At 43.5% G+C, this 18,425-nt stretch overlaps 1 protein-coding gene across 7 annotated transcripts in view; it reads right to left on the minus strand.

The window, feature by feature from the left end:
* Positions 1-11,944: 11,944 nt before the first annotated feature.
* Positions 11,945-18,425, minus strand: part of sipa1l2a (signal-induced proliferation-associated 1like 2, genome duplicate a) — an 82,030-nt gene continuing 75,549 nt past the window's right edge. For 5 of the 7 annotated variants that reach the window (XM_085428627.1, XM_085428621.1, XM_085428624.1 and 2 more), the window contains 5 exons: positions 17,996-18,215; positions 16,565-16,696; positions 14,264-14,381; positions 14,055-14,130; positions 11,945-13,608 (listed from right to left, as the gene is read on the minus strand). In XM_085428627.1, coding sequence (XP_085284753.1) covers positions 13,462-13,608; positions 14,055-14,130; positions 14,264-14,381; positions 16,565-16,696; positions 17,996-18,215 — 693 coding nt within the window. In that variant the 3' untranslated portion in view covers positions 11,945-13,461. Of the gene's footprint in view, positions 13,609-14,054; positions 14,131-14,263; positions 14,382-16,564; positions 16,697-17,995; positions 18,216-18,425 lie in introns of those variants that run through there. The other 2 variants (XM_085428626.1, XM_085428628.1) reach the window with 2 other exon arrangements.

An 18,425-nucleotide genomic window follows, 5' to 3' on the forward strand; every position in this document is an offset into this window, starting at 1 on the left:
CATCTACTACAGACTACAACTTCAGCACACACACCCGATCAGTTATATTTCAATATACAGTAGCTAATATTCAAATCTACAAAACAGAAAGCTACAGACCAACATTAACAACATTGTTGTTCATTGCTATATGTTGCAGGGGCGCTTCCAGGATTTCTTTTTAATGTGGTGGCACACGAGAGAGACGGGGAAACCAGTTGGGGCACGTGGGAAATTAAAAAAAACTAGCAAATTATTATAGCTGCAATAGTTATAATGACTTTAATTGTGGAAAGACCTCTTACCTTCACAAATGTGCATTAAGAGATCTGGCTGCCCCAGAACAATATGGCGACCATACCGAAGCACACAATTCAGCAACGAGTTACAACCGAGCAGTATATGCTGCACATACACTTTGATATAAGGCTACTTGTGCAAAATACAGGAGTTAGGGAATCCTATGTAGCAGCATGAGATCAAGTGGTGCAAGCAGTGCTTTGGTGTCTTTTCCTGCACATCTCAATTTTTGCAACCTTGCACATTTGGCCTTTGCGAGTACAAATGGATGCAGCTATGTGATGACATCACTGTAACCGTGCAAAGCAACAAATACAGCAGGTTTGACTTAAACAACATTTCACATTCACACCTATGGCCAGTTTAGACTCAAAAGTTAACCCAACTCCAAACACAGGAAGAACACGCAAACTCACAAAGGCCCCAGGCAACAGGTGAACTCAAACCCTGGACCTTTTTGTTGTGAGGCAACACTAGTAACCACTGTTCCACCGCTCAGCGACACAAAGCGCTACTTACTGTGATGCACTGAGGAAGACGGAAATGTTTGCTGCAAGCAAGGGAAACCAGAGGCTTTTCAGTGACTGGTTTCAGTAACTGTGATTTATTCATCAGAAAATGCGTGTGTGTGTGTGTGTGTGTGTGTGTGTGTGTGTGTGTGTGTGTGTGTGTGTGTGTGTGTGTGTGTGTGTGTGTGTGTGTGTTGAAACAGCAATAACAAGGGACAGCACAACCAACAGCATAAGCAGAAGCAGTCTGATGAAGCACAGTTCCGATTTTCAGACTTTAAAAAAAGCAGTGAGTCACGGTTTTAACTGCAAACACACGGGAATTGTTGCAGCATGAGATTGTGAGTCTGTTGAGGTTAAAGCTCTCACATGTGGAACTATTTTCCTCACATCAGTTCTCTGAAAGCTTGTGTGGAAATGCAAGGCAATGAACACGACTATTATGAACAACGGCGTGCCCCCAAAGATTAAGAGAAAGAACAGGATCCTCTGATTTCAGCTGCAGAAGAAGGTGAAATAAGATACAACATATCCTGGCCCTTTAAAGTTGTTTTCCCTGATTCAACAAGTGAACACGGAAAGCATGACTGCCTACAGCAATGCCCCCGACGGGAAAATGTTTACAAAAACGTGAGAATAAATTGTGGTGACAGAGTGTTCCTGGAAGCTGAATCCTAACCAGATCCACCTTTGCTGAGAGAAGCCGGCATAAAAATGAAGCAAATCACAGAGTCGGTCACTACAGGAGGAGGGATTTTTTTCATCTGTTCCCTAAAGGGGGTAAAACCAAATTGAAAGGACCCATGAGATTCATGTTTGGGCTGCTTATTCACTGCCTGTATTTACAGAGAATACTGATGGGTAGATTGCTGATGACATGATGAGTAATTCACACATTTCTGGCTGTCAGCCCAAGTGAATCACTTCACATTCAGCAAAAGTTCCCCAAAGTGGATAAAATATCCAAATTCAAAAATAAAAGAAAATTTAAAAAAAACACAACTTACATTCAATTTTCAATTCAATTCAATTTTATTTATTTGGCGCCAAATCACAACATAAGTCGCCTCAAGGCGCTTCATAGATACAGAGAAAAACCCAACAATCATATGACCCCCTATGAGCAAGCACTTTGGCAACAGTGGGAAGGAAAAACTCCCTTTTAACAGGAAGAAACCTCCGGCAGAACCAGGCTCAGGGAGGGGCGGCCATCTGCTGCGACCGGTTGGGGTGAGAGCAATCCACAGTTAAGGCATCAGGGTCCCAGTGAACTTTAATAGTACTAATAATATAATTTTGGCTTCTTGCCACACTGGCCTGCCATGTATCAGGCGTTACCCTCGGTAACTAAACTGCATTGTGGGTGGTGCGATAGAAACCCGACCTCGCTCCTTGCAGATGTTGCTGTTGTTTGAGTTCTTCCAGCTGCTGGCAGACACACAAGCTGCCACACGGCTCTGCGCTTGCACTTAATGTTATTCTTTCTCTTCTACCGCTGCCTATTTGCATTGTCACATGGTGTGCAGATAGCGGCTGATGATTAGAGACTGCATGAGAAAGGGCACAATTACAGTAATCACGAGCTGGAGAAAAGCAGGTGATAAAAGAAAAAAAAAAAAACAACTCCATTTGAGAGTGCCCAATATTCTGGTGCAGATTTCTATGGCGAGGTACCTTTTTGCAGAGAAGTGGAAGGGAGGCAGATTTGTAATAATAATAATAATAATAATAATGGATACTTTATTGTACCTTTTTTTATAAGCTGAGAATTAGAGGGGAAAAAAGAGGAACAAAAAAACCTGTGTCTCCATCCCAACTCCTCTCAGTCCCATTCTTCTCTGATCCTTGCATCATCTGAAAAGGCTCCCTGCTTCAAATCTTTGTATAAAAGGTTTGACTAACAGCCAGTAAACTTCAAAGGCTCAGGTTTTGTGATTTTGTTTCTGTACCTAGTGGGAAAAAAAGGACTAGCAGAGTTGCTACCAGCCAATTCAGCTGATTATCAGGGATTTTTCAGTCTTTTTTTGCTTTGTCTTGATAACATGTGCTATATTTAGATACAGTTAGATACAATTGTGCTGTTTGTGCTAATGTAGTCAAAGAACCCCTGATTTTAAGCTGGGTCAGACCATCAGCGATGTGTCCTGGGGTCATCGTGTCTTTTGAACATCATACCAGTCAAACCAGCTGCAGTTAAGACTCAGGCTTCTGGCCCAGAAGCTGCTACCCACAAATCCGCCCTCTTAATCCACAGTCACCTTGAGGCATTCTCTTAGTATTCTGTGTAATTCTGGATGGGTCTCTTCTGTCAGTTGCAGCATAGCCTCTGCAGAAAAACTCCCCTAACTCTTTAAGTGACCTCTACCAGCTCCAGACTCTCGCAGTACAAAATTAGATTTGCTGAAATGTCTCCCCGCTGTCTCCTCTGGGTCATGCAACCATATGTGTTCACCAGGTGTGCTCGGGTATGCCACCTTTCCATAGGCTGTCGATTTAGCAATTCTTGAACGAGGAAATCTACCAGTCGGTTTGCTGTAGTGGTGAAGATGATACTTACATGCTGAGAAATGCTGATCCTGAACCAGCTGAGTCATCAGAATCCTGCTCTTTTACACTCCACATACCTTCTACAGAACAGGACCCAGATACTGTTGCAAAGCAAGCCAAAGACCTTGGGGCAAAGCTAGTACACGTTGCAGGTTGTTTAGGCTTGTGTCTGTTTCTGAGCTGGAGCAAACATTTCGTCATAAAATCGTGCGGCCTACTTCCTTCAGGAATAGCTCCCTTAGAATGCTTTTAGCTGACTTGTTGGATGTATCACTGACTTGGGTGGGCCCAAATCTTAGCACGATTATGTTCCAGGTCCATTGAGAAGCACGGATACCTGCAGGTTACACAACAACCCATCTTAAAGACATCAACGCACTTTATCTAAAAGCAGAAATGTCAGCTTGATAGTGGTTCAGGTTAAATAAAAACACACCTTGAAACACTGCATGGAAATCATAACTGTACTAGCATAAATCTACACAACATTCACATTGTATAAATCAGCATAATCCGTATTTATGGAAACAGTCCAAGACAGAGAAGCTGAATATAGGTGGGTGTTAAATGCATTTACTGTACAACTAAATAACTGAGAGAGAAGCGAGGATGTGTCGGACCTCAGGGACCCGACAGGCTGAAAGCTGACTGGCTCGTCTTTGACGTATAGATCACCAGAGCTTTGCACTTTTGTTATTACGCGCATAAATTACAGCGGCAGTATGATGAGCACTTGTCAGGTGTTATGTGGCGCAGGGGAACAAAGACAAATATGTTGTGAGAATTGGAGCGGTGTGAGTTTGTTTACCGGAGATTAAAGGTCATTCATCTTGAGATTGCTTTGTTATGCAAATGCATTCAAGCTTCTTTTTTTTTTTCTTCTTCATGTTGCATATAATTGACTGAAAAAGCAATCAATACAAAATAATGACCCGTCTGAGGGCGGGCTTAATATCCTATTGACAGACGTGTGTGTTAAGGTGGAGAATACTTTGCAGGAGTTGTCTTGTTGTGCAAATTAGTGGCTTGATGTTAAATAAGTGACGTCACATCTCAATCTTTAATTCATATTTTTACTTTATAAAGTCTGTGCAACACCTCTGCTGTTTGGTAGTTTTAAAGGATGGATGAGGAGATGCTCAGCAGCAGAACAGGCTCATGTAACATAAGTTTGTACTTTAAAATGTTTTGATTAGACACCTAAAGGATAAGTCTAAGACTGCGTGCTTTATTAATAGAAAATTCAGCTGAGTAATCCAAGTCAAACTGATCCCTCATTACAAAGGAGTCTGATAGTGGAGCTTTGTACCCGCATCACAAACTGAGCTGTCACCGAGAGAGGAAGAGGAACATTAATTTGTACTTATTGAACCGGTTAATGAACTATTCAGGAAAAGACCAATATTCTGTGTTTGCTTCATCGCTCCAGTTTTATATTTTAGCTTAGCAGATGAGCATTTATTGCATTTGTTGACAAGCTGAATAAAGATGCATAAATGTCACCATCTGGCATTTGAAGCAGGAGAGTAATCCCCGATCAGCTTTACTGTGAGAATGTCAGAGGAAATTAAAGTAAGACATAAGATGAGAAGGTTGATATAAATACTGATCCAAGAACTTTTTATGCAATGAAGTTGTGAGAGCAGAGGTCTGGAAGCCTGGCTTTATGGATGGCAGCGTCTCTTCATCCTGTGTTGTTACTGTTTCACCCTGACATGACAAAATATCTGCAAAACTAGTGTTTAGCACATATTAGAAAATTGGAATATTCCACTTGCTATCAGCATCTTTTCCGCATTACTTTCTTTACAGAATCCAAACTATAGACGTGGTTGTCAAAGGAGCTTGCAAAGAAAAGCGTCTGGACTTCTTTAAGTTGCTTGAAGACGTTTCACCTCTCATCCAAGAAGCTTCTTCAGTTCTAAGGTCAAATGGTGGAGAGTCCCAGATTTTTATAGATGTGGTTATTAAACAAGTTCACATGGAGGTAAGGTGGGGAAAAAAATGTGTGCACAAAAGCACACCTCAACAAGAGAAGCCTCCCCCAGCAGGATTTGTAACGTATCAGAAGCTGATCGGGAGCACCTTGAGGACACTTGGATTGTTAAGCCCCAGGTCCCAATCAACAGGCTGGAAATCCCATTCCACGGCCATCAAGATCAAAGGATCTGCAGCTTATTTAAAGTCAAAAACAAATGACTTCAAACTATGAATGTTTGTAAACTGAAACAGGCTCTCAACAGCCCCATGCATGCAGATAATGACAGGTCTGCCCTAATTAGCCGCACATGGACCCAGCGTGCACTTTATTTTACAGAGTGATGAGACCGTGTCAACATGCACTCTGGCATCACTCTCTCCTGAACTCACTGCGCCGACGAGGAAAAGCTGAAATACATTTTGTGTTTGACCTTCACCGTGTCCGCACCGAGGATCGATTGCTTCTCCAGTTAAGCTTTTACTGCTGATGATGGGTCAGTGGGGGTTGTTTGTTATTCAGCGCTATACGCCCCCACTCTTAACACCTACCATTCACCCTCCAGACATCAATATTCCCATGACCCTTTATAACAACCCTTCTAACTCGGCCGCACAGGCCCAGGTGCACTAATGCAACTTTGCATGATCAATATCTAAGATTTTTTTTTTTTTTTTTAAAGGAAAAAAGTCAGCCTAGAGATCTGGTCCTGAACTTCTCCCAGCCGCTCACCAACCTACCCCACGCCTTCAATACCTGCTCACAGTCGGGGGCTGTTTGCGATTGAAGCAGCCGATTGAGAATCGATAGCAGAGCTCACTGTTGCTGCAAGACTGAAGAGGACAGCGGACAAGGACAAATGAAGATAATTTAGGAGCGCTGTCTTATCTGTTTGCTCCTGTCTCTTTATCTAATTTGGCAGTGAAACAGCACATGCAGCGAACACAAGGCAAGGGCCTTCCCTTTTTTATTTTCGCACATTCAAGCACGAGAGGTTTGCTCAGGTTGTGCCGCTCCCCCGTCTGTGTCATCCAAGATTTCAAGCTATTCTAACAGAATTGACTTTTTGTAGATTTTCTCTGACTTCTATTTATCCTTTCTCATTCCTATAGCAGGCAAACGGGCAGATGAGAAGCTTCTAAGACGTTCCCCTTCACTAGGTTCAGCTAAGAGGGTGGTCACCTTTGACTTGACTGACAGATAGTGAGGCCCCATGGGGACCTGGGGGAGCCAGACTGGGGGGAGAGCAAGATGACTGCCCGCTGGTTTGGAGGAGCTTTCCTTTTTACTCCCCTCACTTCTCCTTTCTTTTGTGTTGTGTGAGATGCAGCTCCCTGGTGAGTGAGAGGGAATTTCAAAGCGCCCGTGAAGGAGAGATGAGCTTCACAGATAAGCAGTCCAGGTGAGAGAGAGCTAATCCTGTTGTTACGCCTCGCAGGCACACAACACAAGTGAGATTTGGTAACTGTTTGGCAAGACCAACGGCGAACCTTTGTCAGTTTTTCCCCTCTCTTTCACCATCCGCAGCGCTTCACACCCGAGTGGTGGTCGATACTGTGTACAAAACTTACGGTTATAACTGGGAAAAAATTGGCTTTAAAATGTTGAGCCGAGAATTACACAAGCATTATGAATAATGCAGCAAGAGGAATTGTGATATTTCTGAACTATTCCACACAATGCTGGAGGAGATTTTTTTTAAAAAAAACATAAATCCACCAGAAACATAAAATCCAATCAATGTTTTCTTAAAGAAGCTGATAGCTAAAGCTGATATTTGATATTCTGCAGGCAGTTACTCCACACTGACCTACGCTCGCAGTCGATAAAGCCCCACTCCCCCCCTCGCTCCCTGCGCTCTCTGCCAGCTGTGCTCTGGGCATACTGAACCTTATTCTGGGTAACATGATCACCACCAGGGTGGCACTCACAGCAAGGGAGCATCTGCTGTGGGAATGTGGAAGCAGGACAACTGTGTCCCAGTCACATGTTATTATGTGTGATGAGCAGCAAAACTGTGTAGCGCATGACCGCCGCTGCTGAATGGCAGAGGAACGCCAGCATTTCTTCCTTTAACTGCTGACACAGTCACATTTTGAGAAATCAATGTGGTTTGCATGACTGCTTGTCAGCATATTTTTCAAGGCTAATGAAATTCCAACATGTCACTGCATCACAGGACTAGTCCTGCGCATGGATTGCCACAGCTTGTTTTCACTCTGCTGCCGATCCGGCCTCTGTCCACCAACATCGCTCGACGCCAAAGTCATTGGGCACCTCTCCTTAGTTGTTGGTCAAAGTCCACAAAAAGCCCCGGACTCCTCCTCTATCTGAAACGGGCAACACTTTAGCTTTGTGCCAGTGTGAGCTCCCATCTGCTGTCCTGGCATTGCACGCGCACGTGTAGATTAACTACCTCATCTCGCTGCATGCTGATCCCGGCCAAACCCGGAGCTCGCCCAAAACACGCCCATATGACCATCCAGGTATCTCTGGTGTGGCGTGGCCCGACGGAGGTGAGAGGTCAGACAGAGATCAAGAGCCTCCCAGGAGAGTCACAATAGAGTGTGTTGTAATCTAAGCTCCGGGTTCATTCATAAAGCCTTCAGACTTACATGGCTTGCCTTTTTAAACACTTTTTATTGCTTTGTAACCTGAGACACAAACTTCAAACACACTAACAACAACTAGCTCCAGTTCCTTCACAGGTAAATGCAGTTAGAGAGGTGAAAGAAATGTATCCAGCCAAAAATCTGGCCTGAACAACTCTACCCACAATTCAGTGCAGCAGCATACCCCCCAATCCCCTGGAGGACATGATGTATTGGGCCACACTCCAGCAGCTGGGCTGGAGGTTTATGCAGGAAGTCGCAAACAAATTTAATTGTTTTGGGGTTTTTTTTGCTCAGCACCCAAAAAGGCTTATGATTAATTATTCAGCGAGTCTTTCAGCGTCCCTGCAGTGAAAGCAACATCTGTCATTTATTTAAAGCACACCAACTCACTGGGAATCAAGTCACAAACACATTATGGTTTCATGTTTCCATTGGAGAGTCTTAGCGCACCTGCTGTTTACAAAATAGAGCATGAAAAAGTCTCATAGTAAAGGTTGTCATCCTTGGTTTTTTTAGCTTGCAGGAGCTTAACGAACGTACCGCAACAAATTAGCTCTTTGTCTCTTGTTCAAACCTGGAGAACAGGTTTTTGTGACTGAGTCTACATGCAGTAGCCTCTTCCCACTAGGTGCACAAAAGATTTTTTCTTATCTAGGGTCTGTTAGTTTAAATGTTTTAATCATTGCTTATGACAAATTTTAAGAACTTCAGTTAAAAATATCTGACTCTCAGGACTTTTGTTCCTTGTTATTCTGGCTCTAACAAATGCTGTTCAGTTAAATATTGAGATGACCCTGTAAGAATACATGATGTAATTATATAAAGAGTGTAAGGTCATACTCAGTTACCCCTTTATGTTGTGTATAGGAACCCACATTTTTTACAGTTTTAGGACTAAGGGTCCCTGATACCACTATAAACAGAAACAGAACGCAGTGATTTACAGATCCAATCTCTAAATACTGTCTTTTTTTTATTGAAAATTGCACAAATACAACAGGTCAAATGTTAAAACTTTTCTTTTTCTTTTTAAATTTATTCTTTTTAATAAAAGTATTTTGAAAAAGCTGGACCAGGGCCCCTACTTCAGGAACCAGGTTCACCAAGATGAGCTTAAAATATAAACTGAGTTGATTAACTCAAAGATCTGAACAGTTTCCTGTTCCTAAAAGGGCGATTGGAGTTAGTCCAATCAGCTGCTAAATACACTCACCTTGAGTTAAGCGTGTGCATGAGTAGAGAAAGAAAGCCATCATCAATGGGGCCTGATACCATGATTCACTATGGGAACAGGTTTAAAAAATAAATACATACCTTAAATACCTTAATTTTAATCCAGTGGGCTGTGGACTATGTGGCCACTCTCATGTCATCATAGATCAAATAACAGTTTGATATTAAATGCTTAATTATTTTAAACAGTCTTTAAAACAAGAGTATCCCAAAGCAAGGCTATGTTAGGATGTGCAGCTAGAAAGCAAAAAGAAGCTAAAATAAACACAAGTTATCGTAGCCACTGGTAACCTCCAGGTTGCCTCTTTAGGTCCCTGTGCAGGTGCCGGATTCTTGTCTCTCAGCAACGAGCATTTGTGTGTGCAACAAACAAACATAAACATAAATAAAAACCCAACCCAACTAGAGCTTATGAATGGGTAATGGCACAGTTATGAACTAATATTCAGGAGCTAATTTGTTCTAATCCCTTTGCAGCAGCTGCATGACGACTGCTGAAGAACAGCTACTGCAGGGATGAAGATGGCTCTCACACACAGAGGCAGACTCACTCCAAACCCCCGAAAACGGTCCAACTTATTTGTGCGTCAGCTATAAACACTTTATTCAATTTCTTTCAGCCATTTAGAAAAGAATCAAGTAAGGGGGAAACAGAAGTGACTAATCTCTCTCTCTTTCCCCCCTTTTGGTCAACAATGCCAAATTACAAAAATCAGTAAAGATCAGTCGTTATATTAAATGTGTTCAACCAAGTGAATTAAGAGAGAATTAAGATACAAAGCACAAAAGCTGCTACAATGGGTAAACTGGATTTAACATAGTGACTCATCTACACAAAAGGAGGTACGTACATCTAGCTGCACTTTTTAAAATTGTTGTCGTCGTTTTTTAAGCAACTGGTTAAATTATGCAAGTTACTTGTGGGGTTCATCAGTGCATGGGAAACAACTGAACAATCTGAGAATAAATGTTCTTAACATAAATATGTATGCTTATAGATAAATAATAATAGTAATCACAGGATTTCATCATCTACAAGAAATGATAACATGAAACGATTAAGAGAAACCTGAGAATTTCTGACACCGAGCACAATAGCCAATAGTGAATGGCCATGATGATGAGACCCAATTGTTAAGTAGAATTTTTTGCACTGACTCAGGAATATTTCACAGTTGGATCTGTTGTAAAGAACAATACAAATACAAAACATGATCCAGCCGTCAGACCAGAGCAGTCAGTGGTGTCGACCTGTCAGCCACCTCAAACATTTGGCCCATTAAGAAAGAAAAAAGTACATCAAATAAGAAGAAAGAAAAAAAAAAAAAAAGGAAACACCCTGAGCTGCTGAACCCCTTTTTCCAAGCAAGAAATACAGAAACATTTTACTTTTCAACATACAAAATGTGTCTCTTCAGTTCCTAAACTCTTACTTAGTGTTGCTGAAAAAGGTGATGCAACACAACCATTATTACTTACATGCAGCATACATGTAAATAATGATTTTCATGATCTGAACATAGATCCACGTAGAGAGCTTCGTACATAATTTAATACTATACTAAGTGTGTGTTAACACTATGACAGTCTGGGAGTCAAATTCATCCCAAGGACCATGCTATGCTCAAAGAAACTAAAAACCCAAGAGCTACATCTCAGACGCTACAGGCCTCAGTTAGCATGTTAAATCTTAAAGTTCATGACACTTTTTTTTTTTTTTTTTTTAAATCACCTAACAAGTACAGCTCGTTTTGAAGGTTTTTCCAAAAGACAGCTTCTCCTAACTAAAAAGGACATGACAACACAGTTTAGGTTTGCAAAAGTGCATCTGAATAAGTTACAAGCTTTCTGGAAAAATGACCTTTGGACAGACGAGACCAAACTAGAGATGTCGGCACAGCACCACGTTTGGGAAAAACCAAATGCAGCAAATCAGTAAAAACACCTCATACCAACTGTCAAGCATGGTGGTAGAAAGATGATGATTTGGACTCACTTTGCAGCTACAGGACTGATGCACATTACGATCATTGAGTCGACCACAAACTCCTCTGTATACCAAATTATTCTACACAATCATCCCAAGCACACCACTAAAGGTACAGGAGAGTGGCTAAACAAAAAGAAAATATAATCAAGGTGTTGCACGGCCTAGTCGAAGTCCAACCAGAGTCTGACTGAAATGCTGTGGTGGGACTTTAAGAGAGCTGTGCATACATGACTGCCTGTAAACCTCAGTGAACTGAAGCGACTTCCATCAGTCATACAGGCGAGCATACAGAATGAGCACTTCACGTTGTTGTAGAAGCACCTTTGGCAGCAAACTACTGAGTCATGCAGTGTGCTTAGCTTTTCACAGGACTGCAGAAAGTCGTGTGAAAACTTTCTTTGACTGTAAATAGGTGGCATGCATCTTCTCATCTAACCCCTGGCAAGAGGCTGAATAAGTTTCTCTTATTTCCTGAAACCATTTCTTTGAAACAGACTTCAAACAGCAGTAGCAGTGAACCAGACTGAAAAAACTCAAATCGCTGCTTTGGTACCGAGGCTGGGAGAAGAAAGACTGACGAAGCACAAAAGACTTATTTTTACAACTACATTTATTTAAAAAAAACAAAAACAAACAAAAAAAGCGCCCAATGTCTCACCAGGGATGAGACAGTTCATGGAGAGAGACAGTTTTTAAAAGCATACAAACCAGCAAACTGTTAATCTAGCAGCATCCAAATGTTGGAATCTCCAAAATCATCATTTATATATTTAAATATATAGTTTCGTTGTTGTTTTTCTTTTTTTTTTGCCCCGGCAAGCTACACACTTTACAACATACACAGAGCTTCATCTCTCCTTAGTGGAGAAAAAACAAAAAACAAAACAAATACCTTTAATAAAATAAACAACTTTAGGTTAAATAAGCTTAAATAATAGTGTTAAATACAAGACACTTCTGTGGCAGGTATGTACAGAAAATAAACACATTTGGCATTGTAAGTGTGGTTCACTGGCGCTTGCTCTAATGCTCTAGAAACCACTGCATAAGAACACATTTTCCTGTGATAAACTACACACACACACACACACACTCACATAACCTCTCTCTCTCTGACACACACACATTTTTTTTTTCCTATCAGTGAGCCACAGACAAGGCGTGTGTTTACAAAAAGGACTAAAAGCAAAGAGAAACAATCCACCGACAACCAAGAGTTTTAGGCACAGTCTCTTCCTCGTTTCATAAATACACGTCAAATACAACTGCGACTCAACAGGAACTCTTCACGCTTGTGGTAACTTCTTTTATTAAAAAACAAAAAATTTAAATAAAAAAACCAAAACAAAACACAGTTTTGTAACTACCACTTTGTTATTGCTAGGACATTGTGACAGTGAAGGGAAACTAGTGACAAATGTGCGTAGGGAAAAGCACCTTTAAAACATCAAAATTACTGCCATGTGACCCTACATTACAACACAGAGGAAAGGAAAATGTGGAATTCATCAGAAACAAAACAAAAACAAAGAAACAAAAAGTCTGAAAAACAGCAAACCTCAAAACTTTTGCGACTTTGGAAACCAGAAAGCAGGAGAAGAAAGAAAGAAAAAAGATCTCAGTTGAGCTACATTCATTTCCCCCCCTCCCCGCCGTACGTTTCAAGAGCGCCACATGTGGATTCCTCTTGGTGCAAGCAGACAGTAAGTACCACTTCATTATGTCCAGTACATTCCTCCCCTCCTCCCTCTCGCCTCGCCCCTCTATACTTTGCTGTGTCCGTGACGGCCGGCACAGAAACAGCTGTGTGACAGTGTGTGCAGTATGATACAGTACGGCTGAGTATACAGTACAGTAGACCGATGCGACATACGTAGGTAGGTAGATTATATGTTCACTACAGTAAATGAGCTTTACATTCCTCTACTGTAAGAAGATCCCGTGGACAGGCGGGGCCCTGGGTCGTCTTTCTTGATTCCTCTTTAGTGCTGGAGATGGAGGTGGGGGTGGTGTTTCCCCAAGAGCCTCGTTCACCAGTTAAATCAGACACGACCCTGCGCTTCAGACAGAGGACGATCCCAAAAGTAAAAGTCCAGATCGGGGTTTCAGGTTTCTCACCCAGGACTGCACGATAGTCTCCAAAACATGGGGTTGTTTGAAAGCGTCTTGATTACTCTTGGGAGCTGGTAATGGTTTGTTTTATAGTTTGTTTGCCTGTGGATCATCTGGGAGTCTTAAGTAGGAGTAGAGTGGGTGCCCGTGAGGAATAAAGGCCATCATGCTTTCTCTCTCCCTCCCTCGCTCTGTGTCTTAGGGTTTCTTGTCGATGGTGTGAAAGAACCACTCTGTGAACTTCCTGAGCTGCGCCGCTGCGGTCTGGCTCTCCTCCTGCAGTCGCATGTTGTCCTGTCTCAGGTGCTGCACCTCTTCCTGTAGCATCGCCTTATCCTCTTTCTCCTGAAAACAGGGCACACACACACACACACACACGTGAACACACGCAATCAACGCGAAACACATGAGGCAAAAAATAAATGGATACAAAAGAGGCTGATAAAAGCCCCGCTATTACAAGAACATCCGTCTTTCGTCAGCGTGGTGTAAATGGGAGGCATTAACATGGCAAAGCAGCCCTTCCTCTGTTCTGATAAAAGCGCATTTCCTCTCTCCATTTTAAGCACATTAGTGTATGTGGGGAAACGTTGGGCTGGGACACAATAAGAAAAGGAAGCGGGATATTGAATTAAGTGGATGAGTTTGTATTACACAGACCTCGGGGCACGCATTACTCAGTGTCTGTTCATCTGAGCTGTGGGACACCGACATGTGTCGTTTGCTAATGTGTGAAAGGAGCGCACCAAGGTGACAAAAACATAATCGACAAAAGGATGACGCGGACTCACCTTTCTGAGGTCGTGCTGCAGCTGCCTCAGGATCACCTCTAACTGGTTGACTTTGCCAGTGAGTGTGGAGGGGGAGCTGTTTGTGGGGTAACACAGAAGAGGACGGTGCCAAGAGTCATTTATTTACACGAAATGAAACAATAATGACAGTTTAGCTAACAGTCAATATTCACTTAGTTCTTGTGTGTGTGTGTGTCAGTGAAGCTTACTCTGCTCCCAGCGCCGCTCCTTCCGCCTCCACCACCCGTCTGGTCAGCTCTCTCGAGATCTGCAGAGCCTCGACCCGCTGCATGTCAGTCATGGTGCAGAAGGACGCCACGCGCTGGTCTGGGAAAAGAACAGGTGAAGTAATGGGTCATGATCTGCCTTTGACATCGAAAACAGGAAATCTGTTAAACTAAAACAGAACAGATAAACACACTTGCACACGCATTCCCGAGTGGATGGGACGATTCATTCATGGCTTGTATGAATGGATGGCTCTGGTTTAGTGCACTTGCAAAAGCAGTCCTGCCTTGCTGAGAGATCTATAACCGGACAGCAGGGAACAAGGTAGTAAACAGAGCATTTCTAGACTACTACAGATAAAGTCAGTCCCTGGGGTGTTGCTCCAGTGCCCTCACCCCTCCAAGTTTCCGCTGACAGCTGTTTGGCTCATAATGGGCTGGATCCCAGGGAGCTGTAGGACACCAGTCATGCTTGTTTTACCATATCAGGCCCTTAAGCTTTGTCAAAGCTCCATGGAAAACCCAAACTTGGCATGTTACCCTTGGGGCCTGCTCAGTTTTAAGGCCTAATGCTTGTTTCTTTAGAAACCTGTCTTTCTCAAGCCCTTATCTGAGGCTAAAGATGGGGTGGGGGGGTGGGGGTGGGGGGTGGTTCTGCATATTCATAGAAAAAGATTAAGGAAACCCTTCCATTAATTTAGCCCCCAAATGAAAGCTAATCCACTCGAAGACAAAAGCTGGCTGAGCCCAAAGTTGGTTTTTCAGATGAGTCAGGGACGGGAGAGCAAGTCTTCATTTGCATATGAATGAACATCTTCCTTCATATTCGATGGCTGCATCAGAAAGATTAAAGACTTCTAGGAAAAGCGGAGACAAGTGCAGAAAAGCAGCTTGCCGTTTTTGCGTGACCCGGGGTTCATACTTACTGGACAGAAAGACAGATTACAGAGAAGAGAATCTATGCTGCACACTGCATGCGAAAGCATTCAGCGACTGCACCAACATGCTTTGTTGTTCAAATCTACAAAAAAAAAAAAAAAAAAAAAAAAAAGCCTATTTTCACTTCCATCTGCTGCTTCTTGCAAAAGTCAAAGAGAGCACAGTAGTTTTAATTTTTTCAGTTTGTTTTTTTTTTTTTTTATATAGTGCAAGCCAATCCAAACTGTCTTTTTGCATCATAAAAATGAGCCGTCTCTCAGGATCCACATGACTAAGGGTTATGAATGTCGTGAATGCTTTACATCTAAGCCAGCCTCTTTCCCCACTGGCTCTAAACAAAGCTGGTTAAACATACATGACACAATGGCAGCCCCGAGCCACTTTCTGCTCGGCAACAAGGCCCCTGGTTTACACAGCGTTTTTTCTGGGCCAGCGCGGCTGCCGTGACAACTGCCTTGCCGCTGCCACTCAGACTGTGCATCAACTCTGCTGATTCGTCTCTCGTTAAATGACAAGACTGCGGGCCGTGCGGCAAGAAATGCATCAAAGGAGAATCTCCACAAAAGACTTCGTTAATTATGACAAACAAATGATTACATGCTATGTTGCCTGCTCACTGGTCCAGGGTCAAGGTGGAAAAAAAGAAAAAAAAAAAATACTCATGGCATGTGCGCAGGTCTGTGATAAATGGGAAATACACCGGCATGAGACTGGTCCAAAAAAGGTATTTAAATTAGAAAAGAGATTACGATGCAAATGAGTGGTTTAAATGTACGATTGGGGGGGGGGAATAATCAGCTTTAAGTTTTTGACAGGAAGACAACCTATAAGTCTACATGAAAGCTTCATATCTAAATTTCTCGTCCCAGAGCTGAATACCAACAAACCCCCCGAAATGGAAAAGTCTGTTTCTTTCAGAAGATCACATTCGGACCTGGTGGTCAAGAGGGGAGCATAAATCATCCCAAACTTAACAAACGAAACCTTAACCATAACAGAAAAGCAGCAACACTCTGAAAACCCGAATGATGACTTGCTGGCCTTATGGTGGGAAGATTAGCTCCATGTCAGTGCTGAGAAATGATGGCTTTGTTCTTAATAGGAAATTGCAAAGGGGCCTGGGGTAGAGGTGCAAAAAGCAGGAGGATTCCCAAAAGTAAGCTCCGGAAGCACTTAGGAGCAACTAGAAGAAAACACATAGCTCACACAAATCTGCACATTCAAGCAAGCGGGCACTTGCAGATTACAAAACACACAGTCACACACGCTAAGCAGCCAGGAGGAGGGGGTGGGGAGTAGAAGTGGATTACACAAGGTGCCAGCAGCTTCATCCAGGCTGGTTACCTTCGAAGGCTCGTGCTGCATCGACCAGGTGAGACCAGTCCAGCCCAGAGGCAGTGTCAGGGAGGGGCATGAGGCCCGGGTCGCTGAACTTGGACCTGTCCGCCAAGGAGCCGTCAGAGAACCAAAACTCATCTGCAGAGACAGGCAGGCACGCCGATCAGTGTCTAGGCCTGGCCTGAGTTTAGGGCTAATCGTTGAGTCACCCATCAGTTTGCATCAGACAAAAGGGGTTAGGGGAAAGGAATGGGGAGGGGGACGTGAGGGGGGGGAAGCCAGAGAGACAATTTGAAGCGGGATGGCTTTTGTCTAGCCTAACTCCTGCCAAACGCCTAATCTATATTCGCTCATCTGGCGAAATCCTCCAGCAGGTTGGGAACCTTTTGAAAAGCCAAGTTCTGGATTTGTGTAACAGCATGATAGGCAAGAGTCACATTAAAACCACCTTCTCTGTGTGGCACTCGCGAGTCGCTGTCTTAGGGGCGATAAACGACTTGTCTAAGTGAATGTCTTCATGTTTCAATCAATAACTCCTTTCCCTCCCCTCTGTCCCTCCTGCCCCCCCTCAGCCCTGAAAGACAGAGAATGCAATAAACAAGCTCCCACTCTGCAGAGAGGCATTTAGAAAAGCATGAGTGGAGAAGCAGAGAAGAGACACAGAGAGCTTGAGGTGACGCTGACACTCTCCTTTCAATTTACCCAGCGTCTTGGAGCTTGAGTAATTCACTGTTTACCAAATTGGAGCTGCTTCAGTACGGGAAAGGGAGAGCCTGTGCTCTCAACTACCCTTCAAAACAATCAGGAATCCATCAGACTGACAGGCAGAAGAGGCCGAAGAGAAAAAAACCATCTTTCCAAAAGCCATTTTCTATCTAAGGACAGCAGCGGGAGATGGAAAAGGGATGGTACGAAAATGAGACAGGAGGGACAGAGAGGGGTGGCTGGCAGGGACTGATGAGTGAATGAAACATTATGTATGACAGGCATTGTGACATTCCTCATGGAAAAATAGGCATGTTCATGTCAGAGATCCTAAAGCAGCAGGCAGGACATCACACCTCTCATCGCTAATACATATTCAGTGGATGCTGGGAGACAGTGGAGCAGGGAATATTAGCCAGCAGTGACAGGTGTCTGCTTAATGCAGACGGAGCGGCAGGTCCCTTGCAAGTAGTGAGCAGCCTCACCCATTTCCAATTAGATGACTATATTGAGGAGTGCTGCTGGAGTGTGTACCAGTTGTGCTTATGATATCAGCAAGGACTCAAGTGGCTCTTTGAACGAGTCTCGATATCCTGGCTCTTATCCGGTGCCAGAGAAGAGGATTGATAATCCAGCAGCGTCACTGAGAAAAGTGTGTATTAGCCTTCCTGTCTTCTGTTTGTGTGTTTTTTCAGCGAGCCGGCCCGTCGAGCGTTTCGTTGGTGTACTTACTCCGCAGGTTGGACGCGCCCTGGTTGTGGATCATGCGAGGCGGCAGCGTGCTGTGGTAAGGTGGGGTGGTGCTGAATAGGATGTCGTTAGGCATGGCTTGGTCCAGCATGGAGCTGTGCGAGCTGGCGTACGACGAGCCTTTCCGGTTACTGGACACGCTCTCGTCGGACAGCGTTCGGTACAGCGAGCGTCTGGGGGACAAGCTGTCCACTGCTGATACCTGAGAAGATCAGAACAATTTGTCAAGCATTACTCATAACAAAGAAAACAATCCTAGATGCACATTCCCCATGCTCTGCCTTTCCTCGGCACAGGAGGCATACACGATTGGGCGACTGGGTGGGCTAAACGGGGAACATCCGGGGGAGAGGTGGCAGGAATCATTTACAGTCTATGCGTTCAGGAAAATGCAGTTAGATTGAGCACAGCT

This window comes from Rhamphochromis longiceps, linkage group LG13 (assembly GCF_057381845.1).
Source record: "Rhamphochromis longiceps isolate RC_006_pf linkage group LG13, R_longiceps_female_GT1.1, whole genome shotgun sequence".
Classification (NCBI taxonomy): Eukaryota; Metazoa; Chordata; class Actinopteri; order Cichliformes; family Cichlidae; genus Rhamphochromis; species Rhamphochromis longiceps.